General features: G+C 43.3%; 2 protein-coding genes across 2 annotated transcripts; one reads left to right on the forward strand and one right to left on the reverse strand.

Moving 5' to 3' along the window:
* The first annotated feature begins 290 nt into the window (after positions 1 to 290).
* hmmr (hyaluronan-mediated motility receptor (RHAMM)) lies at positions 291 to 7684 on the forward strand. Its single transcript, XM_008278128.1, has 19 exons — positions 291 to 336; positions 566 to 664; positions 746 to 831; positions 944 to 1021; positions 1187 to 1375; positions 1514 to 1600; positions 1720 to 1831; positions 1937 to 2002; positions 2260 to 2333; positions 2448 to 2518; positions 2593 to 2960; positions 3056 to 3204; positions 3335 to 3570; positions 4890 to 5087; positions 5171 to 5896; positions 5995 to 6067; positions 6683 to 6859; positions 6973 to 7135; positions 7248 to 7684. The coding sequence occupies exons 1-19, from the start codon at positions 291 to 293 to the stop codon at positions 7262 to 7264; spliced, it is 3015 nt and encodes a 1004-aa protein (XP_008276350.1). The 3' UTR covers positions 7265 to 7684.
* A 260-nt stretch (positions 7685 to 7944) lies between these two features.
* Positions 7945 to 9074, reverse strand: insb (preproinsulin b). Its single transcript, XM_008278129.1, has 2 exons — positions 8885 to 9074; positions 7945 to 8181 (listed from the first exon to the last, which is right to left on the reverse strand). Exons 1-2 carry the CDS (start codon positions 9072 to 9074, stop codon positions 8036 to 8038), a joined length of 336 nt encoding a protein of 111 aa, XP_008276351.1. The 3' UTR covers positions 7945 to 8035.
* Between the last annotated feature and the right edge of the window lie 1222 nt (positions 9075 to 10296).

Consider the following 10296-nt stretch of genomic DNA (forward strand, 5'->3'; position numbering starts at 1 on the left):
TGCAGTTCACAATTTTCTACCTAAACTGATGTGAATTTGTAATTAACTTGAGTAAACTTGAGTGTCTGTAAAAATCACAGACTGTACCAGCCCACGGTGAAAATGCTGAGATGCGTCTGACGTCAACCAGGGCTGGCTTCCTATTGGCTGTACGTCCATAAACTTACGTATGACGCATTTTTGAAATTCAAGCGGCGGAGCGTTTGTTATTGTGTGTCATCCGGAGCTGCGCTGCAGCTTTGCCGAGTCTGTTGGCAATTCAAACTTTAGTCACATACAGTCGATTAAAAATGTCTTTTTCAAGAGCTCCACTGAAGAGGTTCAACGAGAACGTAGGTGAGTAACGTCTCGGCGTTTAGCATTTAAACAAATTATCAACTCATTCAGCGGTAAGTAGCTTATGCTAACTGACGTACGTGGCTAATTGCTAAGCAAACGTTAATGTGGTCTCGCGTCAGATTTGTTTAAGCGTATGAAAAGCCGTTAAACAAAACAAGCTAGTAAAAATTGTGTATTTAAACTAACAAAGAAGGGACTTTAGCTGACGTTGTGCTGTTGCCCAAAGGTTGCGCCCCTCCACCGGGATCCTACGAAGTCAAACCTGGGGACCTGAAAGGAGCTGCGTCCTTCGACAAATCCGACCGATTCCGACCTGTTAAAGCCGGTGGGTGGATGTAATAATCGCATTGCAATGATCTTAAAACGTAAAACGTTGTGCCAATATTCTCTTTCTTTGTGTCTCCAGCCGCTGGTGCTGCTCTGCCTCCACCATCGCCTTCCAGAAACGCCTTAGTGTCTCCTGTCAGAAGGACTTTGTCGGTTGATGGTCTTGTAAGTTCATAGTTCAATATGTAACATAAATCGCACCTTTCAGACGACTCTGCTGATCCTACAGCTGCTTAAATCGTATAACCTTTTCTCTTCATGTTTTGTACAAATCTAGGTTGAAGGATCTAGCGTAAAGAAAGAGAGGAATGGCATGACAATGGACAGGAAGCAGCAGAAACTCTTGGAGAAAGAGGTACACCTCACTGATGGAACATTTGTGTTATCGATTCATCACAAATATTCTACTGTTTGTCTTCTGTAATCAGAAGCTTGTGTAATTGTAAACAGCTGATTTTTTTTGTTTTGTTTCTGGTCGTGCTCATGTCAGAGTGATAACTTGAGCTCTGTTGCTTTCCAGATCCGGTCCTTGGTGCAGCAGCGAGGAGAACAGGACCGACGCCTGCTGACTCTGGAAGAGGAGCTGAAAAAGGTGGAGGCCAAGCTGCTGGCTGCAGTCAGAGAGAAGACGGGCCTCTCTGCCAATGTCACCACACTAGAAAGGCAGCGAGCCGAGCTCAAGAAAGTCAATGAGTTCCTAAAAAACAAGGTTTGTTTCGTTTTCGTACTTATAACTAGGCTTTACTATGTTAAGAAATGCTGTTTAAGTATGTCCAAATGAAATGTGTCGTAGGTGACACTTTTTTTCGTATTGGCTGCATTAAAAGTGGGACTCTGCATTTTTTAGGTTTCTGCTGATACGACTAAAAAGAGAATCAATTCTCTCACAATGGAGCTGATGGAGGCGAGAAATAATTTGGATGTTAAAAACAAGGTAGGACTTGGCCTTCATCAGCTTAATCTACATTAAATATTACATCAGAGCTTATGATCACTGCTTTCACCACAGGAAATTGTGCTTATGTGCAATGCATGTTTTTTTTTTGTATGCAGGAGTTGAGTGTCCTGCAGGTTAACACTGAAGGTCAGCTGAAGGTGTTAGAAACTGACCTCCAAGCTGCCAATGGTACTGCCACTGCTCTGAAAGACAGGAATAAAGACCTGGGTAAGATTTTTATTTTATATGTATCTATAACAAGGTGCTGCCAGGGACAGAAATCTGTTTGAGGAAATGTGTATTCCAACCAATCATGTTTTTTCCCTTTTAAAGAGGACCTTCACCAAGTAACGAAAGCCCAAAATGAAGAGCTGGAGAATGAAAATGCTAGGTTACAAGGTGAGTTCTGTGCATGGCTTGTCGTTGACTTTACACTCAGTTGGGTTGAGGCATAATTGGAAGGATAATGTGTAATTTTAGCATCTATGGCCTAGTGACAACAACCTCTGTGCAGTGTCCTGAGCTCAAAGATGCTCGCGTGTCTGTGCTATTGGCTTTGATTTACAAATAACATCAGAGTTACAGGCAGCACTGTTCCAGCTTCTGTATGTGGGTTTGTTTGCACGTAATAATGTAATTCCGTGTCATTTTTGCAGCTGTAATACAGGAGCTGAAAGAGGAGATCAAAGTATTACAGGGATACCTGGATGTAGCCAATGACCAGATCCAGGTATAAACTATATAAATTGTGTCTATAAGAGCAAATCTTATTTAAAATAAATATATCTCGCTATGTTTTGGTCATATTTTGTGATCGGCTGATGTTTGATGTTTGTTGCTGTAGGATCTTCGTCTGCAGATTCAAGACAAGACACAAGAGAATGCTGTTGCTGGATGTCAAGTGGAGAACCTAAAGTAAGCAACGACTTGATGCTTCCTCTTTTGTCTGAACTGAATGCCATGTACACTCATTTCTCCATTTTCCACAGACAACTAGAGGCCAAACTAGAGCAGCGTACTGCTGAGCTAAAAGCCATTGAAGATGTGCTGAGACAAAAAGAGGGGGAGGCCTACAAATTCCAGCAAGAGCTGCAGGCGTCAAAAGATGCTTTAGGCGAAGTGGAAAGCAGGCTGGAGAATCAAGAGCTGGCGCTTAGGGCTTCACAAAAGTCAGTAAGTGACATGGAGGAGCAGATGAAGCTGGCCAACCAAGAAGTTGAAGACTCTCAAGCAACAATCCATCAGCAGGAGGCAGAGCTTGTTCGACTAAAAGAGGTGCTCAGGAGAACAGAAAGGGAGCTGGATGAGAGAGTGGCACATCTGGAACAGAGGTGTCTGTACTCTGAGGAGGAGAGAAGTATGTGCATTCTGATCCAGCAACTTTGTTCAATTCAGGTGCAAAATAATTTGAAGCTTGTGATGTCTTTGTTGTCATTGTCTGTTTGGCTTTAGGCAAGACTCAGGAGGAGGGGCTGAGGAGAGTGGAGGAGCTGAAGGTGGAGCTGAACCTGCTAAAGGAGGCTAAAAAAGACGAGCAACAGAGACAGAATCAGCTCCAGCAAGAGCATGATGCACTTACTGAGGAACTTTCAAAAGAAAAGGTTAGGCAGACATTTTTGTTTAAGAGGATTCGCGCTTGTTTTTTCTTTTTGTGTGTTTTTTTTTTTAACCAAAATGCAAATCAGTGCAGTGTTGTTTAAGCTCCAGGTTGCCCTGTTTTTTTGTTGGCAGGCACTTGTGGACTCCCTGTCTGTGCTGGTGGAGCAGGAAAGGGAGGATTCTGAGGAGCGGTTGAGACAGCTAAAGGAGGAGATGGAGGAGGTGCTGGGAGAGCTTGCTGTCATGGAGGAACAGGAGCAGAGGAGGCAGGAGGTGGCAGAGAAGAGTGAGGAGGCCCTTCAGAAGCTGCAGGAGGAGAACAAGGAGATGGAGATGCAGCTGAGTGATACCAGGGCACTTTTGGAGAGGTGAGCAACCAATGGCCAAAAACACTGATAGTAAAGGTAAAACTTTAACCACAAGTTGTCGAGGGTCATCCCTCGATTCAATATGCCTTCCTTGTCACACTTGAAAACAGCCCTTTTTTTTGATTTGTTGACACTGTCTGCGTGTTGCTATTTAGACTCACATGGTGCTGGCAGCATTTGCTGTACATAAAGTAGAGAAAAATAATTGTGTTAGCCAGTCCATCACAGGCATGACACAGTCAGTGGGTCACTATCTATTTCTGTATGTGACCAATTTGAAGTTTGCAAGTCACCTCACCACCTCAGTATTGGCATATAAGGGCAACAGGGCACTCAGTAGGGAACTTGTTCTTTGCCTTTGTTAGACAATTGAGAGTGGAGACTGACAGTTCAAATAAGGCATGCAATGTTTTTAGTGTGTATCATGCCACTATTTTCGGAGGATGACAGTCTTTTCATGTGCACTGTACTAGTAGGGCTTCTCCTAATTACCATTTTCATCTGTCAGTTATTTTCTGGTTCATTTGTAGTGTTGTTGTTTTTCTCTGAAATGGTCAAAACTGCACATCACTATTTGTTAGAGCCCAAGATGATGCCTTCAGATGCCTCGTTAGGTCTAAGCAACCGTCCAAAACCCAACGATAATTAGCTTACTGTCACGCGTGACAAACAAAGCAACAAATTTTCATATTTGAGACGTTAGGAGCAAGATGTTTGGCTTTTTTTTGCCTGTAAAATTCCTTAAATTATTCATCAATTACCAAAATAGTTTTCTCGCAGTTGGCGGTTTGATTAATTTGCAATTTTTGAAAGAAAGCTTCTCACAAAAACATTGTGAAAGCACAGCATTGTTGTGTAATTCACCATTAATGGAAAACTTCTAGATTTTAGGGGTCAAAGGTCAAGATCTTGGTGTCCTCACAAAACACATTTTGGGCCATCGCTCAGGAATTCATATGCCAATTATGACAAAATGTCTAAATGATGAACTTGATGCAAAGGTGACGTCTGGGACAGACATGGATGCAAACTGCGACTTGGCTTGAAGGAAGCATGTGACTGTCCGACAGAAATTCTCGTTAGTATGAGCAATAAATACTGTGGCAGCTTTGACAGAAACATGTAGCTGCCATGAGAGAATGCCAAGTTGCGTTCACAAACTCATTAAGGAAAATAGGAAATGTTGTTACAGTTCTAAAAAGGTGAGCACTCGAGTGTCATTATTTTTGATGTTGCCATGTCAGTTTGATTTGTGTTTGCTTTAAACATAATATTCTCTCAGCGTCTGAGTTTACAGAATTGTTGTCTTACATTTTCAGCACCCAAGAGGATCTTAAGGGAGCAAAGGGAAAACGGGGAGAACTGGAATTGGAGGTGGAGAGAGTGACCCACCAAATGAAGGAGGCAATGGATAAAATGGCTGAACAGAAAGAGGAGGTCAAGAGAGCGAGGGAGTGGCTAGAGGACCACCAGGAGAGCCAGACAGTTGAAGCAAAACAAATGGAGGAGAACTCAAGGTATGCTTCAAATTCACTTTCAGTTTACGTTGGAACAGTCGGCCCTTTTCCTCCTTTTTCTAATCTCTTTGTCCTTGACTTAGCAGAACGGTCCTGGAGGTGCAGGCTCGCCTCGCACAAAAAGATGAGGAGATGAAGGCCACAGAGACGAGACATGCTGCTCAGATCAATCAGCTACAGCAGGAGCTACAGGTGCAGACAAAGGAGACAGAAGAGGCACTTGGGCAACTAGAGGAACAGAGAGGTCAGAGTGTAACTCAGCTCCAAGAAGAAAGGGAAAAAGCCCAGAAACTGCTCGAGGAGGTCAGCAAGGAAAAAGAGGAGATAATGGAACAGCTACAACAAGAAAGAGAGGAGAGAGTTAAAATTCAGACAGCCCTTCAGGAGGAAAAAGGAGCACTGGAGGTTGAAAGGAAAGACCAGCAGCAGGTCAGGTCACAGGTGCTCCGACTACAGGCCGAGCTTGAAAGAGCAGAAGAGGAAAGGACGAGTCTGCTGTCTCATGTAGAACTCAAAGACCAGTTCAGGCGTGCTCTTGAAAATCAACTAAGCACAGCTGAGCAGGACAGAAATGAGCTTCGGTCTCGCCTGGATGAGGTTGAACAAGGTGTGAGCTTCCAGGCCCAATTAGACCTTATGGAGGACAAGACACAGGCTCTGCAGCGCGAGTTGGATGAACATCGACGAGACAGACAAACTCTGAGAGAACAGGTAGAAGTTCTGACTCAGGAGAAGGTTACACTGCAGTGGGAGATGGAGGAGCAGAGACAGGAGCTTCAAAGACAATTAGCTGCAGCACAAGAGAACAGGTGAGCAATATTGGATTTTTTTTTTGTTGTAAAGTGTGTTATCTGGAGATTATTTTTTAATATTTGCAAATTTTAATTCATCAATCCTGTCCTTTAAGCTCCCCACGTTCAGAGACGGAGCACTGGAGGACACGATATGAGGAGCTGTTTGCTAAAGTCAGGCCATTCCAGGTCAGTCGTTTTCATATCAAATCACAGAGTAGCCGCATGACCTTTCATTTAAGCTGCACTAATCAATATTATATTGACAATGGCAAAAAGTGACCTGGTGTAATGTCAGCAGTCTTTATAGAAATCAACTCATGGATGATTATTACCCGTCTCCGCAGTGCAACTCAGCCTCAGGGAGCGTTTTCCAGTGTCTCTTATTGTTTTGGTTTTAAAGCCTGAAACCTTAAGTTTTTCATTCTGTGTCATTAACTTTAGCTTTCAGCCCCAGAGCTCTGATTAAACCAACTTTACGCTACCTTGCTCACTGCTAAATAGCTGTAAGACATAGTTGGCGACTAAATGGTGAAAAATAACGGAGCATTTAGTGGCTAAAAAGTCTGATTCTTTCCCCCTGAAGTTGCCGGAGGCTTAGAAAAGATGGACCTACGTTAATCAGGTTGCCACAAACGATCGAAAGCAAATGTTGCTAATACAATCAAAATATTAATTCTATGATGCAATAACATGTCAAGCTTGCGTTCTCTTCCCAGATAAAAATGCTCAGTTCATGTTAGCTTCAGTTAAACGCGAGAGTTCAAACTTTCTGAATGTGCATGTTGGTGTGTGTGCCCCCAGGAACAGCTCAATGCCTTTGCAGCGGAGCGAAATGCACTACTTAATGAGAATGGGGCAAACCAGGAGGAATTAAACAAACTGGCTGACGCTTACGCTCGCCTCCTGGGGCACCAGAACCAGAAGCAGAAGATCAAACACGTGGTGAAGCTGAAAGATGAGAACGTCTCCCTAAAACAGGTGAAATGTGAACGCGGCACCGTCTGCTCCCCAAAAACAAACACACGTTTTGGTTCGAGTTCGAGCGCCCTGTACTTCATCCCCATTTCTCCCGCCTGTGTGTGTGTGTGCAGGAGGTGTCTAAGCTTCGTTCCCAGGTGAGCCGGCAGAAAAGTGAACTGGAGCAGCTGAAGTCAAAGCTCCCCGGTGCTCCTCGCCGCAAGTTTGATCCCAGCAAAGCTTTCCAACATGACAAGGAGAACAGGCAAAGTGAAAGCACAGAACCTCTTAAAGAAGGTGAGTGGTACACTGCAACACTTTGAACCTATATAGAGCCAGAACTTATGACAACCAGAGCTGTTCTTACAAAAGCATTTACAGAATTCTGATTCTTTCTCTATTTTGTTAGGTAACCATCATGTGTAATGGGGGCTCTTCTAGCAAACAAGATGTGACAGTACACTTTAAAGGTTTGATGGTTTTGGTGATGTTTTATCAGTAATTTATAGGTTTAAACTGTATCTCTACATGCTGATGTTTTGCCACCATTTTTTGTGTTTAACTGTTTCGATTTTAAAAAGATATTTTAGAAGCAAAATGTGTGTACACAGGAGCCGTGTGTCAAAACAGTTAGGAGATGGATGGATGCAAGTGCTAATTGCTTATATTAGCGTCAAAATAGAAGGTGCATTTCATTGTTAGCTGAATTTGGTAATTATTTTTTAATCCTTTTAACCTACTTGTGAACTCTTAGGGTAGCAGAACCAGCAACTGTTTCATGTGGGATAGCTCTTTAAAACCTTTGTTTTGTAAATAAAGACAGATTTGAATAACTTTTTAACAGAATTGGGACTGAAGGTTATTTACTTACCCAGTGCAAAAAAAAGAAAAGAAAAAAATCTTATGTATTCCTCCCCCCGTTTGGTTCGTTTCAGCCATGTGTGTCCTCAGCCAGTAGAGAGCACTCTAGGACTGCAGCCACAGGTTGGCACGCGGCAAAAGGGTACTTGCAGCCCACATCAATATACCAACTACAAAGAACACACATTCACATCGTTGCAGAGAGCAGCCTTGGGTTATGGGTCATGAAGCTTTATTTCCTTCAGTTGATAAGACATAGCCAGCAAGTATTGGGCCAGAAATTGACTTCGGGACCTTTTTACAAGCTATGAGTGGTGCTAGTCGTGGAGTGGCGAGTCAGTCGCAGTAGCCCTCCAGGTGGTAAATGCTGCATGGCTTATGGCAGCACTGCTCCACGATGCCTCTCTTCACCTTGGGCTCATCCCGGCCAGACAAAGCCCTCCACAGCCGCTGCTCCTGTCTGGCCCTTTCAGACAGGAACCCTTTGAAGTGGAGAAAGTTTCCATAGCCCTGTGTTAAGTCCTGCTACTGCTGTGCAAACCTCCAGTTCCTCAAAATACCATTTACTGTTCACACTTTAATGGAGACTTAATGGCTAGTTAATCTGATCTCCCCAATCCATTTAGTCTTGTTAGTCTCTACTTCAAGAGGAGAAATGACGGAGCTCCAACAGAGGCATATCATAGCTTACACCCCTAATGTTAACTTCAAAACATCAATAGAATGTTTGAGGGAGAAGATCCAAATAGCGCGTTTTGGGAATAGCATAACATGAGTGACTTCACAAGGTTTGTGATGAATGGATTTGTCACATCATAGATGTTGAAAGCAACAATAAGAAACCCAAAAGCCTGGCCACACGTCTAAGCTCAAAAGAGGCCGGAGTGAGACTTTGCACACTAATGATGGCTCGGACCAATACATAGATCCAGCTCAGTAAAGTTTTCAGCATGTTGTCCCTAAACATTTTTCCTCCAGCTAGCGTCCAATTTGGTATTTTCATTAGACTGAATCTGAACTTTGAACATGATGTGCAGAGACTGTGGAGACACAGAGCCAGACTGGGGTCTTGGGGTTATGTCATGCTGTTCCTTTCTGAACTCCCACCATCAAGAGGTCAATTAAAAGTTATTGTGCACAAGTCAAACAAGTGAAAAAGTGTTCCCAGTATTAATGCGGCCTTACCCAGCAGATGCTCCAGATCCCGCTTGTGGTTTCGGTTCGAACTGTAATAAAATCCCCGTTCTCCACACACGAAGTAGAGCGCGTCCACCAGGTGGGAGCCGCACAGGTGCTGGACGGGTTCCGAGAGCACCCCTGGAGCGTAGAGCATCAGCACTAACAGCATGGACGCCGTCCATGGTACCCTGGCCATAGGAGGGAGACCACTTGGAGAGAGCACAAACAGGAAATTTCACAAAAAAGTAGAAACGGCTGATTGAATTTTTACTATATTTTTTAAGACAAAGTGAATCCGCCTGTCAAATGCGCCAAGGCCAGATGGATGAAAGCTGGAGGATGAAGCGATGCCGAAATTTGATCGGACCTTTCTTGATGACAGTCAGGCATTACAAGACCACTTTCTTTTAATAACTAGTTATATTTTGCCACGCTCCTGTGAAATTCTACCAGATCGCTCCGAGCCGAGTATAATTGCACAGAGACAACATGGAGGGCACATAGCAATACCCCAACTCAAAATAAAGGCTTTGAAGTGAGTAGAAAACTGAATAATTCATTCTTTCACTGAAAACCAAAGGCCAGGATGAAAAGCAGCGGTGAAACAAGGTCTGCAGAAGAGTCATTGTATGACATTTGTCTCGACTCTCTGAATCTTACAAATTAGCGCGGGGCTGAGCGAGATTAAGGAAAGTGATAAATTCCAGAATAACATCTTTATGACCCAGGTGGTCTCCATGCTGTTCTTCACAGGGGGGCAATACGGCGATGGAGTTAAAATTGACCCAAAAAAGTATGTTTTCATTTTGATGTTCGACATTTCATAGTTCATATTTGCAAACAGCATTGTAGACATCACCCATCCATTATGTTTAATGTTATTTTCTACACAGCCCACATTGAAGTAAATTGAAAATTGATTTTATTTTGATTCCCTTGGCTTTACTTCTATCCCCAGTTGAGCCTTATTTTATAATAGCAGCAGCATCTAGAGAGAATACCTTTGCCCCAGAATCGCCAGTGGAGACACTGTGAGCGTCTCCTCAAGGTCAGTCTCCACCTTGCTCTCCAGCTTAGCAGTTAGAGTGCTTAAGAGTGGGAAAGATTTGTCCAAAGTTACGCTACTGTTATTAGTGTTATTAGTTAAATCCCATTTGTGATGGATGTTCTCCCAGGTTTAAAGTTCAGCTCCTGTTTCAAGGTGAAAAACATATTTAGCAGTCATTTAGAAACTATATAGACCTTTTGTGGACATCTTATAGTGCACTGCAGATTATTGGATTGAAAATGAATCATTTTAACAGTGTCTTTAACAATGCACCTGTGCCAGGCATTACAACATTGGCAGAGCGTTCTATCAGGCCAGCCACTCCTCAATCCCTCTTGGCCGAGTGCCAGGCTCCTTGGCACAGTAGATG

This window comes from Stegastes partitus, unplaced genomic scaffold (assembly GCF_000690725.1).
Source record: "Stegastes partitus isolate 25-593 unplaced genomic scaffold, Stegastes_partitus-1.0.2 Scaffold116, whole genome shotgun sequence".
NCBI classification, from domain to species: Eukaryota; Metazoa; Chordata; class Actinopteri; family Pomacentridae; genus Stegastes; species Stegastes partitus.

Coding starts and splice junctions, on each gene's coding strand:
- hmmr (XM_008278128.1), top strand. CDS start 291: ATGTCTTTTTCAAGAGCTCCACTGAAGAGGTTCAACGAGAACGTAG. Junction 1,832..1,936: donor AGACAGGAATAAAGACCTGG/GTAAGATTTTTA, acceptor TCCCTTTTAAAG/AGGACCTTCACCAAGTAACG. Junction 5,088..5,170: donor CAAATGGAGGAGAACTCAAG/GTATGCTTCAAA, acceptor TCCTTGACTTAG/CAGAACGGTCCTGGAGGTGC.
- insb (XM_008278129.1), bottom strand. CDS start 9,074: ATGGCCAGGGTACCATGGACGGCGTCCATGCTGTTAGTGCTGATGCTC. Junction 8,182..8,884: donor GGATCTGGAGCATCTGCTGG/GTAAGGCCGCAT, acceptor TCCACTTCAAAG/GGTTCCTGTCTGAAAGGGCC.